This window comes from Drosophila novamexicana, unplaced genomic scaffold (genome assembly GCF_003285875.2).
Source record: "Drosophila novamexicana strain 15010-1031.04,08,12 unplaced genomic scaffold, DnovRS2.1 tig00000485-arrow-pilon, whole genome shotgun sequence".
In the NCBI taxonomy this organism is placed as follows: Eukaryota; Metazoa; Arthropoda; class Insecta; order Diptera; family Drosophilidae; genus Drosophila; species Drosophila novamexicana.
This window is the reverse complement of record NW_020824808.1, coordinates 550187-566760: the sequence shown is the minus strand read 5'-3', so window position 1 is coordinate 566760 and position 16574 is coordinate 550187. Positions and strand designations below refer to the sequence as shown.

Below are 16574 nucleotides of genomic sequence, written 5' to 3'. Positions count from 1 at the left end.
TAAACATAACCAACAAAAAAAGTGTTGGAAAACTACCGATGCAGTGCTGCGAAGACCATAAAAGATGTGAGTGCTGTAAACAAACAAAAACAGACCGTTGGTACGGCACAGAAATTCTAAGAGAATTATTTATTTACTCTGAATAACTTAACTAAAATGATGTCGCTGCGCTGCAGCTTCAAGCTGTGCAGCGCGAGAAACATTCAAAAGCTGAGCAACTGCTATCAAAGCACCAAGGCTAAGCGTGCCGCGCAGGCGGAGCGGGTGACACGCTATAGCGGCGAATTTCCAGAGAAGCTGCTCACCAAAAAGCAAAAGAGTGCCCCACACATGTATGTGGCCAATGCCCAGATAGCTCAGCAGATCAATGATTGCTTGGAGCCACATCTGCGACAAACCAAATGTGACACTGTGCTGGAGCTGAATCCCGGACCCGGTTACTTTACAAAGCATTTGCTCGACCGGGAAACACAGTTTCGTAAGATCCTTCTGATCGAATCGATGGAACACTTTATGCCCCGCCTACAGGAGTTGCATGCGTTGTATCCGGATCGTGTCAAGGTGCGGCACGGCGATTTTGTTGCACTATGGAAGCTGGCCTTCATGGATAAGATGGACAGCGGCACGCGCCTGGTCGATTTGCTAAGCGACGCACCACAGCGCGCATTTAACGAAGGCAAGTGATTTTCTTAAGGTGATTAGCTTATTGCTTATCAGTTTTGTGTATGGATGGGTCTTTAATTTCTGGCACACCGATAAACTATTCTGTACGGCTTCTTTTTGCAGATGTTAATATGCTTGTATTTGGCGCCGTGGGTTCCTATCCGTTCTTTAAGCACTTGATCAACTCGCTGATATTCCAGACGAGCCTCTACAACTGGGGACGCTGTGAAATGATTCTGGCGCTGCCGCCCCCCATTTATATTGTGCGTATTGCTACATGCTATATCCTTTTCAATTCCTTATCTATACTATTTTTATAGCACTTGACCTGCTCGAATGAGATCGGTTATTTGATCTATCGCTCCGCCTCGGTGCTGTTTCAAATACTCTTCGAGCATCGTTTTATAGCCAAGTTGCCACGCGAGAGTTTTCTACCGGTACAGGGCGACTATAATATAAGCAAAGGCAGCAAATTGGCCAAGGTCAGGTCCATTAATCCTGAGTATTTGTATTTAGTTAAATTTGTGCCGCGTCGTAACCTGCATGAAATATGTCCAGTTCAGGATCTGCCTGCTCTATGGTACTTTATCAAGCAAAATTTTGTGAGTCGACGCAATCGCATCATACCCAATTTAGAGTGAGTGTGCTATAAAGCTTCATGCCATGTACCTAACAATTGAATTCTGTGCAGGAAATGGGTACCCGGCTGCGGACCACGACTGATTATCAATCAGAATGCTTTGGAGGACGTCTCACCTATCTATGCCGATGAATCCACACAGCACTTGCCGCAGTACACGATGCAGAGCACCAGCATGAGTAACCGCAATTATTATCCTGGCATTAACATATACACACAGTTTGGTGATCTGACACCAAGCCAAATGTTGACTCTATTCACACAGTTTCGGCAATGGCCGGAATACAGTGAGAGCTCGTTTCTGGCGTCCATGGAGAACACGTTGCTTAAGCTGGAAACAGTCAACGACGAGCAGAGCTTGGAGGTTGGCGTCAATCTGGTCGAAGAGGATGATATCAGCAATGAAAGCATTGACGAGCTCCTTGAGGTGACAGACGAACCTGCTCCGAAACAGATAAAGAGTCGTAGGAAAATCAAATCACCTGTTTAAATTCGTGAACATCTCGCGATTAACATGTATATAAGTAGTTGTTATTGTTGCTATAAACTAAAAACTTAAAAATCATGTTGAGTATATTGATTTGACCCACTTTCAGGGCGCAGCCGAGCAACGGCCTTGAATGGAAAGGCGACTGCCGCGTGCGCATTTCTCGGCCAGCTCAATGTGGTAATCGGGCGGAGCCACTGGTTGGTTAGGTTCCTGCTCGGAAATGCGCGTTTCTAGCTGCATGGACAGCTGCACACAGTCGACCATCAGGGTCTTTGGATTGACGCCCAGCACATAGGTGTATTCCTTGTTGGGGCAGGGATTGTTACTGTTATTGACGTTGCCAAACTCAAAGCACTTGTCGCGTATCAGAAAATGACCATCCTGACGACAGGGATTGCTAACGCATTCGGGTATGATTTTCTCCTTGTACAGCACCAGCATTTCGGTGTCATTGCATGGGCCTTGCCTGTATGCTGGATAGCAGGCATCGGTTTCCGGATGATAAAGCGCCGCTGTCAGTGGATAGTATATGCGTTATAATTGAATATTGTTATTATGTCATCGTTCACCTGGCGCGCAATCGCATATCCAGTCATTAAGCTGATCTCCAGGGTACAAGAGTTGATAGCGGGCGCAGCGAGCGGGCGAGTAAAGCGGCTTGCGGCCCTAGAGACAGAATGAGAGGAAGAAAGAGGGAGAGAGAGAAATTGTGCGTAATTATAAGGTTTTGCTTGTGTTTAATGTTGATTTTGCTCGTCTTATCAACTGAGAAGGTCGCGTTGATCGTTTACCTCCAGATTTATTTTCCTCTTATCGATGTCCGCATCCTCCACATATGCAATTTGAGCACAGCCCACACCAATGACAATCAGAAACAATGCACAAAATAACAAAAAATGCAATTGAAACATTTTTGCTTGTTTTGATTAGTTTCGGCTCGATATGCAAATTAAAACGCCTCTCTGACGGCTGCTTTGGCGCGCGCAGCCAATGGAATCTGGTTTTTGTCAAAGGGTTTGCTGCCGATTTTTACGTCTAGTCGCCACAGCGAAATAACTCAAACTGATCTATGACTGGGAATCGCTGAGCAGCAGCTTTAAGCTGAACTCCAAGCATATGTTAGTATGTACGCTGTATGTTAAAGATCATGTTAAAGGGTCGGTGTACATGGTGACAAATGTTAATGTTCTGCTAGAGCTGTCAGCCTACTATAAGCAACTATGCAGTGCGAGCATAAACTTTATTAATATGTTTAAAAAAAATTATAAAATCCACCACTAAACTGTTTTGAATTATTTACTTAAAATTTGGAATATTCTCTTTAATCACATTACCAATTATGCGGCGCCTTTAACATAATAAAAAAATTTTAATCGCACAGGGTGGGACACTTGGCAACCCTGTCTGAAAACCTTCATCTGTGTCTTTGTATACATATCAATAACACAGAAAACAGCACGAAAATCAAAAAATTTTAATTTTTCTAAACGAAAAAAAATACACAATCTAAACTGAACTTTAGAGAAAATGGATGACGAAGAGACTGCAGGTAGGTCTAAAGAACTAACGGTCAACTTAATAAAACATTAAAATGTGGCCAACAATATGCGCAGAAATCGATGAGACCAACTCGGCTGCAGCTGACATGCAGGTAGAGTCGGGGCCAGAGCAACTGCAGCAAGAAATGCCAGAAAACGGCAGTGGAGATGGAGCTGCAGTTAGTGCAATAGCCGCCGTGTCAACGGCCCATGTGAATAGTCGTGCGAGGCTTGAGAATATGATTGAGGAGGTGGACAATATGTTCGAGGAGGTAAGTGAGTTAATGGTTGATGTGACAGAGCTGATGCGTCGTGCCAACGAACTGAGAGAAGACCCAGGTACGGCTGCACTGGCGGAAAATGCGAGACCGCCTGCTGAGGTTGAAGAGCAGCCAGAGCAGCAGGAGGAACAGGCTTCATTGCCCAATGACAGTCCGAGCAGGGCGAGCATTAGCTCACGGCACAGCGGCAGTGACATGTCGCTAGACAGTCCCGGCAGTGAAGGTAGGTCAAAGGACATAACGATTCCAATTAAATAACACACATTGCATGCTCACACACAGACGATTCGGATGCGGAGGCCGTGCCACGTTGGATGATACCGGCGAATCGTGTCCGTTCGGCGGTAGACATGTTGGTCTCCCAGGCGCGCAATCGGGATGGAGGTATTGCAACACTGTTGCGACGTGAAAACTTTTTGCAGCGCGTGCGTAGCATGGTTTTTAGCCAGGATCGCATTCGTGGCAGAGCGAGCGATGAGGCTAACGCTGATGTGATCAATACTGTTCCAGATGAGACCCCAGAATCACCGCCAGCACCCTTGGATGTTGACATGGAGGAAGGCGTACGTTTTGACACAAATCTGCCGGCGGAGCATTCATATTTTGGCACAAATCTAAATCGTGTGCCCGGTGTGGATTATCTGGAAGTCGGCAGCACACATCGCATGCTTATATTTATGCATCAGCATATACTCTTCCCCGGCGAGGTGCTGCCGTTCATGATTCATGGCAGCATTATCGATGAAGAAATCCAGGACAGTGGACGTGATGGCGTCATTTTTGGCGTCGGCTTTCCTCTGATGCAGCCACCGGACGATAACCCACATAAGCTTTACGGTGTTACTTGCCAGATCTATGAGAAAGGGGAAAGTGGACGACAGCATGTTTTTTACAAGTCCCGTGCACTGCAACGCATCGTCATCAACTGCGACGATATACAAGGGTGAGGGCCATTGGATGATTAACCTACGCTGAATTCTTGTTAATCTTGGAAAATCTTTTTTAGCCCGCCCCAGTACATTGCACGCAATCCGACCATGAAGTGCTACAGCAAGGTTAAAATATTGCCAGAGTACTTTCTGCCCGAGCCGCTCAAATGCATTGATATGGGTTCGTTAAATCGTTTTCGTGATATACCCTCGATGGAGAAAAAGTTTCGACGCTATCAACTAACCAGCACACCGTGGCCATATGAGGCATGCGAAGAGTATTCATTCGAGCATATTGTGGAGAAGGCACGCCAAAAGTTAGAAATACATAAAATTGATACCATGCCAAAGTGTCCCATCCAGCTGTCATTTTGGCTGGTGCGCAATTTGCATCTCACAGAGAAAATGATGCGTTTGACATTTCTTACGGATTCGGTGAATATAAGACTGCAGATCATTGATACCACATTAAAGCAGGAGTCGCTCTTCTATTGCCGTTACTGCAACAGCAGTCTGGCTTATTGTTCGGATTTATTTGCCATGTCCAAGCATGGCGTTCAAACGCAATATTGCAATTCGGGTGAGCTGATTGTGATCATTTAGGTCACATAGGTCGCATCAACTGATATAATCCGTTCTCTTCCAGCTGGCTATATTCACGAGACCAATACGGTCTATCGTGTTATTGCACATGCCATTGGTTATAGTGGTGAGCCATCCACGGAGTTTAGTTGGTTTCCCGGCTACCAGTGGCATATAATTATCTGCAAGTTTTGCGCGCAACATGTGGGCTGGGAATTCAAGGCAGTTGAACCGAATCTGGCCCCTAAGGTATTCTTTGGCCTGGCTGGCTCCAGTGTCCGTATTGGCAAAACCAGTGAGCGTACGCCCACGCATGGCAGCACATTTGTGGTACGCAATCTGTTGCGCCTCGTTTCCAGAGAACTTGAATGAGGTTGGCGACTGGTGAAACGTGTTGGCGGCTTCTGTTGTTGTCGACGGTCTGACGTTCGTCGTCGGCCATCTCAGGAGCTGGGTAATCTCTAGCTAATACAGAGCATTGCAAATTCGTTTCACACTTTCGTCTAGTACATTTAAAATGCAACTGAAGTCGTCAAATAGACGGGATTGTATGTATGCAAAACATAAAGATTGATTTACCAAGTTATATTAAAACTAATTCATATTTAAGATATCGGCGTGATTTACTCTTTCTTCATTTTAAATTAATAAATGTTGTATTTTAAGTAAATACATAAATACAATCAAATCGGAATACATTCATAGAGCGTGAGTTAAAATATTTTGGAAATTTGGTTTAGTTCTTCAAAAGCGCTGCAAAAGAGGTGGACAGCTTCTGAAAAGTCAGGAAAAGATTAGAAAACTAACTGCATCTGCATAATATTATTAAATACTTACTGCCTTGCAGAACGGACATAGGCCAAAGGACACCTCCAGAAAGGTTTTGCCATCGATCAGCGTGTCAAACCATTCCTTCAGGCAGGCAGCATGGCACTTTAGCACACAGCGAGGATTATCACACGACACAATTGGCACCTCACCGCTGTCCAAACGATAGACAAAACAAATATTACAACGCTGCTGTTCGTCCTCATCCTTCTTTGGCTGTTCAAAATCAGCTGGCATGGGAAAGTAGCATAAATCGAATATGTTCAAAAGGTTCTTATGCATGTCCAGCTCAATGTCCCAGCTTCCGAGTCCATCGCTAAGCACATGCCGTAATTGGGCCACCTCTTCGGTGGGTCCTATAATCTGCACAGCCATGGAGGCATAGCTAGCAAAGGGATCGGCTATGGTCAGTTTGAGATACACACGCTCTTTCAGTGGAAACACACGTGTGTTATGTTTAGTGGTAATAGGATAAGGCTGTAGAACATCGCACAACTCATCAATGCTGGCAAAGCTTTCGTAAAAGGGACGCAGATCCTCCAGCAGCTTCAGATAGAGATGCAATATGTCCGTAAGTGTACGCGAGCTGCTAGCCAATATATCTGCCAGTTGAATGCAGTGTGGCAGGCTGTGTTCTATTAGTCGCAAAGTGGGCAGCTCCAATTCTAGATAATGCGCTTCATGCTCGGCAAAGCTACAGAAGCGAATGCGCGAGCAACTCTCATTCAGTTGAAGGCGATACTGCTGTGGTTTGTGAAGCTCCAGAATCTCGGTGTAGACATTAGATTTTTGTTGGGCAGTCGGGCAGGCGTCCAAGACAACTGTTTCGGGTACAAGCTGTCCCAGATTTGACAGTAGATCCGTTACTTGCCAATTGGTCTGGATCTGGAAGTTTGCGCTGTTGTAGCTTTTGTATTCCAAGTGCTGCTGCACATGTAATTCAAAGTCGCGCAGTTCTGGAAAATGCGGTAAATAAAGTTTTAGGCGTATCCACTTATCATTTATATAAATAACCCCGTCTATGCAATGAGCGCTGTTTTTTCTGCGCTCAATGTACAAGCCAGGGAATTGGACTGCCAAATCGCGCTTCAAATTATTTAACTCCAGAGACATTTGAAAAGAAATTTAAATGCAATATGTAAAGAGAAGTTTGGCCAGCCTAAAAAGTATGACCGCGTTTAAGCGCTAAGACTATCGATGTAATCGATAGCTTGCGGTGGAGGGTCGATAGGCAGTTGGTAAATAGTGTTCTGAAACGATTGCAAATTAAACAAATTACCAGTTAATTTCAAATCTTAGCGTTTCTAGAATTAATGATTCACGTAATTTTAGGAATACTGCGGTCTCGCATTTGATCAGCTGTGCCGGCTATGTTTATTTAATACTTTAAACTAATCTCGACATTTGTCAACTATCTCAGCTCTTAATTGTTGCGTATTGGCGTTCCTAGACTTATCAGTCGAATTTTACGTTATATACTGATTTAAGCGAAGCCGGGCGTACACCTGCAGAATACATTGTATTTTCATCATTATCATTATTAATACTTTTTTTTGTTTTCTTTCTTTGTAACACCTGGCCCTCGATAGCAATCTGCGTCGCGTTTGATAAACCTCACACAACTTGGTCATCAGTCCTAAACTTTTGCTATTTAACGTTCCTCCAATGAGGCAATAGTTTCATTCACTGTATTTAACTGCTGGCGATATTGTCTTGTTGCAGAAGTATCAATTTTATCAAAATGTTTCGAGTTGTTTTTCTAACGCTAGCGTATTTGTGCGTTTTTGGTGCCGCTACCACTGTCAAGAAATGTAAGTCAATTTAAAAATCACATCCTTACAACTTCAAAACATTAGTTGTATTATGTTTATTTTAAGCTTCGTGATGTGACATTTGAGAGTAAATTAATAATTTATATCGGGAACAATTCCCGATATAAAAAATCGTTTTGTCCTGGCACAATCTGTTTCGATATATGTGCATATGCAAAGAACTTTTGATTTTAAAATTTGATCACATCTTTAAGTACGAATTGAAAAATGTTGGCTGCTTCTCAAGGTAAGGTCTCTTAGCGCTTGACAGTCAGGTTAATTCCTCCAAGTACTCATGTACTCGTAGTACTCATGTGCTTCAGCAAGTTTTCGTTCAACTTTGCGCCTCTACCTGATAATCGCCTATCATGAGCCTTAGGTTATTTTTTGTTGTTGATACGAAAAAGAAAACGTTATTCATCATTGAAAGCATTTAAAATCAGGATGTATATAATCTGTATATATATATGCGTATAAACATTAAATAAATATAGCTATCACTTAGCCGATAAGGCTTATCAGAATGCTACCCAATCAAGGAATGCAAAGCTTTTAATTAAAAAAAAACGTTGCATACTTTTAAGAACTGAACTAAAAGCTTTTGAATTTCAGGTACAAACAAGCCGTTTCCACTAAGCGTTGCCATCCAAGACTGCGAGGAGCCGCCGTGCGTGGTCTATAAAGGACAATTCGCTATAATGGATGTTCAGTTTTTGGGCGGTAAGTGCGTAAGGAAAGAGAACTCTGTGTATTGATTATAAGAATCAATCCTTTAACTTTCCCGTTTATAATAGATAAGAACAATATTGCGCGTATTACAACAAAGGTCACTGCGAAAGTTTTTGGCATGAATTTGCCGTATGACCTGCCCGAGGAGGTATCAAATGTGTGCATCAATCTGTTGTATGGCGCCATCTGCCCCATTGATAAGGACGAGGATGTTACGTATAGATTCAATTTTTACGTGGAGCCCGCATTTCCCGAAATTACCGCCGATGTTACGGTCACACTGAACGATGCCGATGACAATCCGATCTCCTGCTTTGTGGTCACTTGTAAAATCCGTAAAGGTCCCTCAGCGCGACACGAGCAGCTGCTTTTGGATGCGCACGAGCCCAACACCATTTCGAAGGAAAACGTTTTATATGGACCTGTACCCGACACGACACTTCTAGACTAACTGATTCCGCAATTGGTCGCCTGTCATATTCTTGGCTAATAAACATCGAATTCTCAACTGATAGCCCACGTTTGTTTACTGATTCGACGTCATCACTTATGGGCCTTCCAGTGTACCGCCTAATCAGCTCTTGCCTTAGCGAGCTGCGTTTCAATTGATAAGATTTGTGACGTTGCCATTTGCACTCAAATTATAAATTAATTTTAATTGCCTGGGTAGCTCACATACTAATAAAATCCGTTATGATAATCATTTATTGACCGGCAGCAGGCTTCTTGAATTGGCCATATGGTCAACAGGTCTTGATTGCGGTTGATAGGGTTTAGATTTTTTAGGTGCAAATCGACACTGCAAGAAATCAAGCAGTATTATTCTTTTCTAGCTAAAATTTTTAACAAATTTCCTATTGTTTTTCGTACTTCTTTTAAATGTGCCAATTTATTTGGTATTGTTTTAATATCCATTAAAAATAGTTTTTTTTAATAATAAATAAAAATGGTTAATAATTTGATTTTTGTTCTTTTATGTAGGATATTTGATAATTTTATGGTTTATTATTTTTTCTTAAAAACTTTGAGAATGTAATATTTGTTTATTTACTAACTTTGTGGTAAGGTCAATTGTAGCAATTGGAATATGTTAAATTACCATATTTTAAAAATTAATAAAAATGTAGCTGAACTGGAAAGGAAATGAAAAAGTGTTCTGTCTAAAAGGTCTTGAGAAACTTAAAAAAAAAAATATTATATTAATTTGATTTTTCGTTAGTATTTGAAAAAAGGGAATTTAGAAATGTTAAAGGCCAAAATTAGGAAGTCAACAAAGTAAGTAAAACGTTTACGAATGCGATATGAAGAGAGATGGAAATAAATGCAAGAGAGCCCCAGCATAAAGTAGATACAATCTGCAGCATCTGAATCACGTAGTGGGAAATTTGATTTAAATTCGAACTCTAAATAATTTTTATGGAATTTTCTTCAAAGATCGAAAACAAATCAAAATTTGTGGTTGTGATTCTGTCTGTGGTGTTATTAAATTTTTGTACAGTGCACGGTGATTCTTACTCTTGAAATGCACCTTGATAAGGTCTTCAGTCAATCATTGTTTTGGGTATTGATAGCTCCGGTACATTTATCTGCGTCCTTCGCGTTGCTCTTCCAGCGGGTGGGAAACAGTTAGTTGCATGCGCGAACAGGTGTGCTAGGCCCATATACGAGTACTTAGGCCTTATCAATATGGGGTATTACGTTTGGCTTAGCGTCTCAATTAACTTGACACTAGTTACTGTAGGGTGCGTCGAACCTTTATGATCGATTGCACTTAGACAGGCGTAAATTAAATCGTCAGTGATTACTTTTATGGGCATATGATGGGGTGTTGTAAATATAGAGGTAAATTCATTTGTTTATTAATAATGAAGTCTTTTCCTTATGGCGGAAAAGTTTTTCTTGTTTATGATAATCAAACGTGCTGCATACAAGTGTTAAGAGAAAGTGTATTGGATTACATTTTTAAAGCATTGGTATTTTATTTTTTTAAATTATTGAAAAAAAAAAAGTATATTTATCACAGTATAATATGCCAATATATAAATGAGTTGAACAGAGTGTTGTTTCTTAGTTAAGGTAGTTCAGTTCGTAGACCTGAGAGCCTGCAGAGCCCTTCTTCACTTTGATATCACACACAAAACAGGTGGCTATATCGCGATCCTGATCCACCAGGTAGATCTCAATTTTGACACCAATTTCGGGATATTCACCAATCGGGAACTCAAATTTATAGGTAACATCCTCCGTGGGATACAGTGGACAGTAGGCGCCATACATTAGATTCGGACAGACTGCGGCCACATCCTCAGGCAGCTCGTAGGGCACCGTTATTATACCCAGAGTGGTGGCCCTTACCAGAGTCGTAGCACTCGTAATATACTTGTCTACGGCAAAATCAATCTCAAACGTCTGAACAGTCCCTTTGATGACATCACATGGTGGCGTCACACAGCCACTAACTCGCACCTCCAACGGAAAAGGCTTGTTGCCCGAGCCTAGGAACAAAATAGAGATTCACCATAGTTAGTTAGGTTCTGTCTTTGGATTGTATCAAAACTTAAGAACGTACAGCGTTTGACTTCGGTGGCGGGTATCTTATCGTCGCCCTGGACCCCGTTTAGTAGAGAAGCCAACAGCAAAAGGCTTAGGCAGATTAAAGTGTTCGGCTGCATTTTTCAATAACTTGCTTTGAGCACTTGCCAAATATATTTACCGAATTAGTGGACGGACTTCGTTTTTATAGCCAACACATGAGTTTGATTTGAGTGACTCTTACCAATGATTATCTTATCGATCGAAGGCGTTTTTTGATTTGTTAACACCGAAATTGGCTCGGAAACTATTGAGTTTTTTTTTTTAAAGGAGCACCAATCATTGCATGAAAACAAGGCACAAATTCGATATACTCTTGATAAGCAGGCGATCTATTTGGTAATTCGTAAGTTAACAACAAAGAGGAGTTACTTTCGAGAAGATTGAATATTCTTGCACATATATATTAGATATGCGATTCATATATTTATACCGACAAACATGCGAAAACACAACAAGTATTCCGATTTTGAAAAGAATTTATTGATAAATGAATTTGAGCACGAAACGGCATCCACCAGATCTTTGACCCCCATTTCCAAAAAGAAGGGATGGATTTTCCAAAAAGTGCGAAGCACCCATCAGATAAATTTTGACAAAGAGCTTTGAAAATGTTCTTGTAGCTGAACGGATGTTAACCAACAAACTTACATACAAGCGTTTTCCGCCAATTTATTATCGTTGCGGGAGGAATTTTACAAATCGCTGAAACACGTATTCATTAAGTTCTTATGTAGAGGTTTGCAGATAAGTTTGAAGCATTTCCACCAAGAAGAAATGTTTTTTTTTTTTAAGTGTGGAACACACCACAAATAAACAAAGATCTTTGAAATTAAGTTTTAGGCCGATGGTAAACAAAAAAGTTTCATACAAAAGCTTTTCCCGCTTTTTCCATACAGTTGCGGGTGGAATTGCCCGAAACCCCGTATTAACGTGCACCTTCATCACATAAGGTAACTACAGTAAAAATTTTAGCTTTCTAGCTCTTATCAATCGGTCGGTCAATCAGTCAGTCAGGACAACCAGTTTTATATATAGAGATATACTTTTGTTTAAATTAGTTTATTATACATATAAACAAAAACAAGACTGACAAGCCAACCAAAATGAACAGTGGTTCGGTTTAAGTTAAAAGACTAAACAAGTTTTTGAATAATATTTTAGAATATTTGCAAATTGATATTAAGGCCTTTTAATATAATTAATAAATTGTATTTTTTTATTTGAAGTGCGTTAATTATGTTTGCACTACATTTGTACTAATTTTTGCGTCTGTTGCGCAAGCCTCCAACCTAAAATTTATCACAAGTGCTTATAGTAGTGCGTATAAAGTCATAATAATATGGAATCGAGGCAAATTCATCGCTTCTATTTTCACCACACGATAATTTAGGGCCGGCCACGGCTACCAGATCCTCGAAGTGAAATAAACCACTGCCGATGTCCGCATTGCAGGGGCCCATGTCCTTTGGAAAATGTGCACAAACATTATGTGGATCTATGCGACCTTGACAGTTCGTATGGGACACGGATTTGGCATTCAGGATCTTTAGTTTGTTTGAAAATGTCTCATTTTTGGATTCGCCACCCCAGCCGGTGAAACGAATTTTAGCACCCACTGGCGGCACCTCTACCGCCAGATTACTGTGTCGGATATTCCAGCTGTGTTTAATACTGTTAGTAGTTCTCACTAGCGCAATGCCGTTGGTAGCTTGTGATTGGTCGTAGTTACAGTGAATAATCACTTCAAGTGGCTTATGCCTGAACGCATTCTTCTCATCCTGCTGATTCTGTATGCCCATCACCATTTCAAAATCCCTGTCCCTTACACACTCCGCGATTGTTATGATCCAACGAATGTTCAGAATGGAACCACCACATATATGGATTTTATTAACCTGTATCGATACTGCAGAAAACATTATAACGTCTGTAAGTGTAGTTCCACCCACAACTCTCTGGTCGCTCCTTTTAAATGTCACACTCCTACGCCGGGCTTCAGCCAGCACACAGAATATGGCCAGCAGCAAGAACAATGCACGGTACTTAAGCATTCTCGACAATGTTTAACTTACAACTAAACCAATGGATGTGGTATCCGATGTAAGTACTATAGAGCAAATTGGATTTGCTAAGGTCGATCAACCGTTAAATTCCTTATTATAGTTTGAAACAGATACTAAATTGATGTATTTGGCGTATAGGCCCAGTTCTTTCAACTGTATATAAGGAGAAGTTTTCGATTCTATAATTTGTAATATATAATTTCAACAGACAAATATTTAAGCCTTGTCCATCCGAGGAGTTCTTCTGTCTTTTAATCTGTCCACCTTTCTGGAAACAATGACACATACCAAATCAAGCTTATTTCGTGTTATCGAAAAATCTGCGAAATCTATATATTTAAACTTCCAATAAGCATTTGCCGGTGATTATAAGACGCGTCACCATTTACTATGTAGATTCTTGCATCGGGAATATATATTTTACTTTTAAGGTTTATATTGTAGTCATAGATTTAAGAAACGTAATTAATTTGTTTATTAATATATCTTAAATATATCAAACTTTGTTTATGTTTGTTTTTATTTACATTTAAATCTTTGAAGCTACGAAATAAAACTTTTGATAAGATTTGTAAAAACTGTCTGGGTATAAGACACAATGTCATTTATGAAGTGTTACTAATTGTGGTTAAAAAAGTATTACCTACTTTAGTGCGGCACATAAAAGCTGCCAAAGGCGATTCCTGCAACATACATTTGGGGATTTAAATTAAGAAGTATGATAGCTAGGATCGATAGCTATCGACTTATATGGGGGATAAATAATTAAAGCTCAAATAATTATTAAAGCTCAATAGTTACGTTTACATTTGTATATCATATTTAAGTGCCGAAAGTTTTATAACGATCGGACTATAAACACATAAGTTATTTAAGATTGTAAATTTCAATACATTTTCATATAAGAAATATGTTTGAAAGTAAAAATGTCGATTGATTAATCCAGCGACTCAATTATGGAAAACCTACAATATATAGTCGACAGTTAAATTTATCTACTAGCTATATGTTACAATGAATTTCATCAATCCACAGAATTCTATCTGAGGATATACTAAAGTAATTTAAATTACCTTTCGCGATTTCCAATAGTTAAAGTAGCTTAATATTATCAATATAATAAATTTAAGAAAATAGCATATAAATATATATGAAACTTCTTCGCACTTGAAAATATTTAGAAATGCACTGCAAATAACACGACAAATTTAAGTCCAAAGTACTTTATGGGACCACAAAGCCATTGCGAAATAAATCCTTGAACACAAGAAAATCAGACTCCCAAGCTTACCGACAAAAGTACAAAAGGGAAAAAAAAACTAAAAACTCAAAAGGAACCCAAAAACAGACATTTATACTCCAACCAAAGTCATTGTCAATAAAACTTAAAAAAAAAAAAATTACAAGAAACCGACTAAAAGTAAGCTGAAAAATATAATTTGCCCGCAACAGAGTGAAAATTTGCCAAAGGTAAGTGCGCGAGGTGTGCTCGTAAAGTTTGTCAAATGAAATTGTGCAAAAAAAAAATGTTGGTAGTTATGGTTCGTGAATCTGTTTATAAAAATGTGTCGTGTTGTAGTTTAAATCTTGCTTAATCACATTTTCGATTTTGTGCAAATCATTTCACTTTATTTAAATTTATCAAAATGTATTATTATTTTATTCTGTTCTGAGAACATTGTAAGCCGAAAGTCATAAAAAAATACATTTAAAATACAATAAAAAAAGTATTTATAATGTGAACAGGGTTCTGTTCAGTATCAGGTTCCGATTTCATACCAATTCGATTATTACTCTTTAGCTTTCAAATATTCACAACAAATTTTACTAAATATTTCTGGCAACCGGCGCAGATATATTTTTCGCCAAAAAAAAAAAACCGAAAATCTTGCAATGCTGCGTTGCGGGTGGTGGGTTGACATGTGGGCAGCGCAGCATGAGATTTCCGCATATATGCTGCCGAAATCTCTACGGCTTGCCCCCGCCCCTGGCACCATCCCTGCTACCATCCCTGCTCACCTAGACGTGCGTCCTGCGGAGATGCTCGATGTCAGCGGCGCCGTTTGTCACATGCTGCACAGTTGTAATTGTTGTGGCATTATTTAATATGTCAAAGCAATGCCAAAATCCTATACAAAATGTCCTCAGACTGTCCTTACCATACATGTGTGCCTGTGTGTGTGTGTGTGTGTGTGTGTGTGCTTATCAGCGTCAAGGCTTTTAGCTTCTTATTTTGCGAATGGAACCGCAATATTTGATTACCATCATGCATTGATTTTTGCCGTATTTATTTATATATATACATATATATTTATGTACGTACATACGTATGTCCCTATATGTGCGATATTCTATTTTCAGTTCCATCTAATGCAATTATGTGAACCGGAAAATCTGAGCAGCGAGCTGCTCGTGTTCCCATACTTTCATGGCATACTTTCACAGCCGAGCTACTTACCCCATTTTCCATTTCCCATTTCCGTTTGCACTTTTGTGCGAGTTTATTTTTGGGCTTTCTTTTTTGTTTTTTGCATATTCCCCAAAGTATTACTCGGGCTTAGCTGGGCGATGTGCCTTTTGAAATCGATAATACGACCTATGAGAGCTGCCAACTCGCCTTTTTTTTGGCAGTTCTTCAAATTTGTTGTGTAATTTGGATTAACGTTTCATCGTTTTCAACACAGAGAATCTTTGGAGTGCATAGGTTCAACCGAAAAAGGTAAAATAAGAAAAAAGTTTATATATCCATCGAATTGTTAGCAGGGAAGTAATTGGTAATTATGCCCTTTACTGTGGATTCAATAAGTACGGAAATATTATTGGCCTTGTCCTATTATATCATATGGCTCCCAGAGAAAACAATAGTCAAAAGTTAAACATTGATATGTACACTCACAAAAAGTGGGCTTTGATTTTGTTTTGGGAATCAAATTTTTGGTGTTTCAGAAGCAGAAGTATTAATATTTTGTAAGAAATCACTGTACGACACTGTACTCTAAAGATATTTTCGAGCCTGCCCTTAGGTTCGAACAGGGAACCTGATTTTACACTTCCATAAACTCAGATTGTGGTAAAAACCTTGGTTTGTTCTTTAATAAATTTGTACGTATATTTGTATAATTAATATAATAAGATAGTTACAATGGTAGGTGCCCAAGTTGTGTGTATATATTTATATGCTTGTGGGCTGAGTTTCCGTTAAAAATGTTTTATTTTTAACTATTCGACAGATATTTAGGCAAATTACTTTAAAGTTCGATTCATAGTAAAAATAAAAACAGTATTGAACTTAATAGGCTCAATTTTGGTAAGATTTTTCAAATTTGTTTAAATTGTATGAAGTTTGGTTAATAAATTCGGTTAATTAATTATATTCCAATCATTCTGAAATCTAAAACAAAGTTATATACTTTTGCGTAAAATAC

At 39.6% G+C, this 16574-nt stretch overlaps 7 protein-coding genes across 8 annotated transcripts; 3 read left to right on the top strand and 4 right to left on the bottom strand.

Moving 5' to 3' along the window:
- Positions 1-74: 74 nt before the first annotated feature.
- Positions 75-1814, top strand: LOC115761224 (dimethyladenosine transferase 2, mitochondrial). The gene is made up of 4 exons (XM_030702914.1): positions 75-676; positions 787-926; positions 984-1300; positions 1355-1814. Exons 1-4 carry the CDS (start codon positions 157-159, stop codon positions 1791-1793), a joined length of 1416 nt encoding a protein of 471 aa, XP_030558774.1. The 5' UTR covers positions 75-156; the 3' UTR covers positions 1794-1814.
- LOC115761227 lies at positions 1813-2885 on the bottom strand. The gene is made up of 3 exons (XM_030702916.1): positions 2585-2885; positions 2363-2459; positions 1813-2305 (listed from the first exon to the last, which is right to left on the bottom strand). Exons 1-3 carry the CDS (start codon positions 2702-2704, stop codon positions 1896-1898), a joined length of 627 nt encoding a protein of 208 aa, XP_030558776.1. The 5' UTR covers positions 2705-2885; the 3' UTR covers positions 1813-1895.
- Positions 2886-3058: 173 nt separating this feature from the next.
- LOC115761223 (protein cereblon homolog) lies at positions 3059-5732 on the top strand. Of its 2 annotated transcripts, XM_030702913.1 has the most exons (6): positions 3059-3342; positions 3407-3835; positions 3895-3996; positions 4123-4555; positions 4619-5121; positions 5188-5732. In XM_030702913.1, the coding sequence occupies exons 1-6, from the start codon at positions 3321-3323 to the stop codon at positions 5493-5495; spliced, it is 1797 nt and encodes a 598-aa protein (XP_030558773.1). In that variant the 5' UTR covers positions 3059-3320; the 3' UTR covers positions 5496-5732. The 2 variants fall into 2 exon arrangements, with proteins under 2 accessions (XP_030558773.1, XP_030558772.1); XM_030702912.1 differs by having other exon boundaries at positions 3061-3342; positions 3895-4555.
- Positions 5728-8809, bottom strand: LOC115761226. The gene is made up of 3 exons (XM_030702915.1): positions 8753-8809; positions 5961-7201; positions 5728-5898 (listed from the first exon to the last, which is right to left on the bottom strand). The coding sequence occupies exons 2-3, from the start codon at positions 7062-7064 to the stop codon at positions 5860-5862; spliced, it is 1143 nt and encodes a 380-aa protein (XP_030558775.1). The 5' UTR covers positions 7065-7201; positions 8753-8809; the 3' UTR covers positions 5728-5859.
- LOC115761228 lies at positions 7546-9286 on the top strand. The gene is made up of 3 exons (XM_030702917.1): positions 7546-7762; positions 8375-8482; positions 8557-9286. Exons 1-3 carry the CDS (start codon positions 7693-7695, stop codon positions 8940-8942), a joined length of 564 nt encoding a protein of 187 aa, XP_030558777.1. The 5' UTR covers positions 7546-7692; the 3' UTR covers positions 8943-9286.
- Positions 9287-10458: 1172 nt separating this feature from the next.
- LOC115761429 lies at positions 10459-11275 on the bottom strand. Its single transcript, XM_030703195.1, has 2 exons — positions 11061-11275; positions 10459-10986 (listed from the first exon to the last, which is right to left on the bottom strand). The coding sequence occupies exons 1-2, from the start codon at positions 11161-11163 to the stop codon at positions 10559-10561; spliced, it is 531 nt and encodes a 176-aa protein (XP_030559055.1). The 5' UTR covers positions 11164-11275; the 3' UTR covers positions 10459-10558.
- A 1100-nt stretch (positions 11276-12375) lies between these two features.
- On the bottom strand, positions 12376-13005 carry LOC115761460 (chymotrypsin-2-like). The gene has a single exon (XM_030703227.1). It carries the CDS (start codon positions 13003-13005, stop codon positions 12376-12378), a length of 630 nt encoding a protein of 209 aa, XP_030559087.1.
- Positions 13006-16574: the final 3569 nt, after the last annotated feature.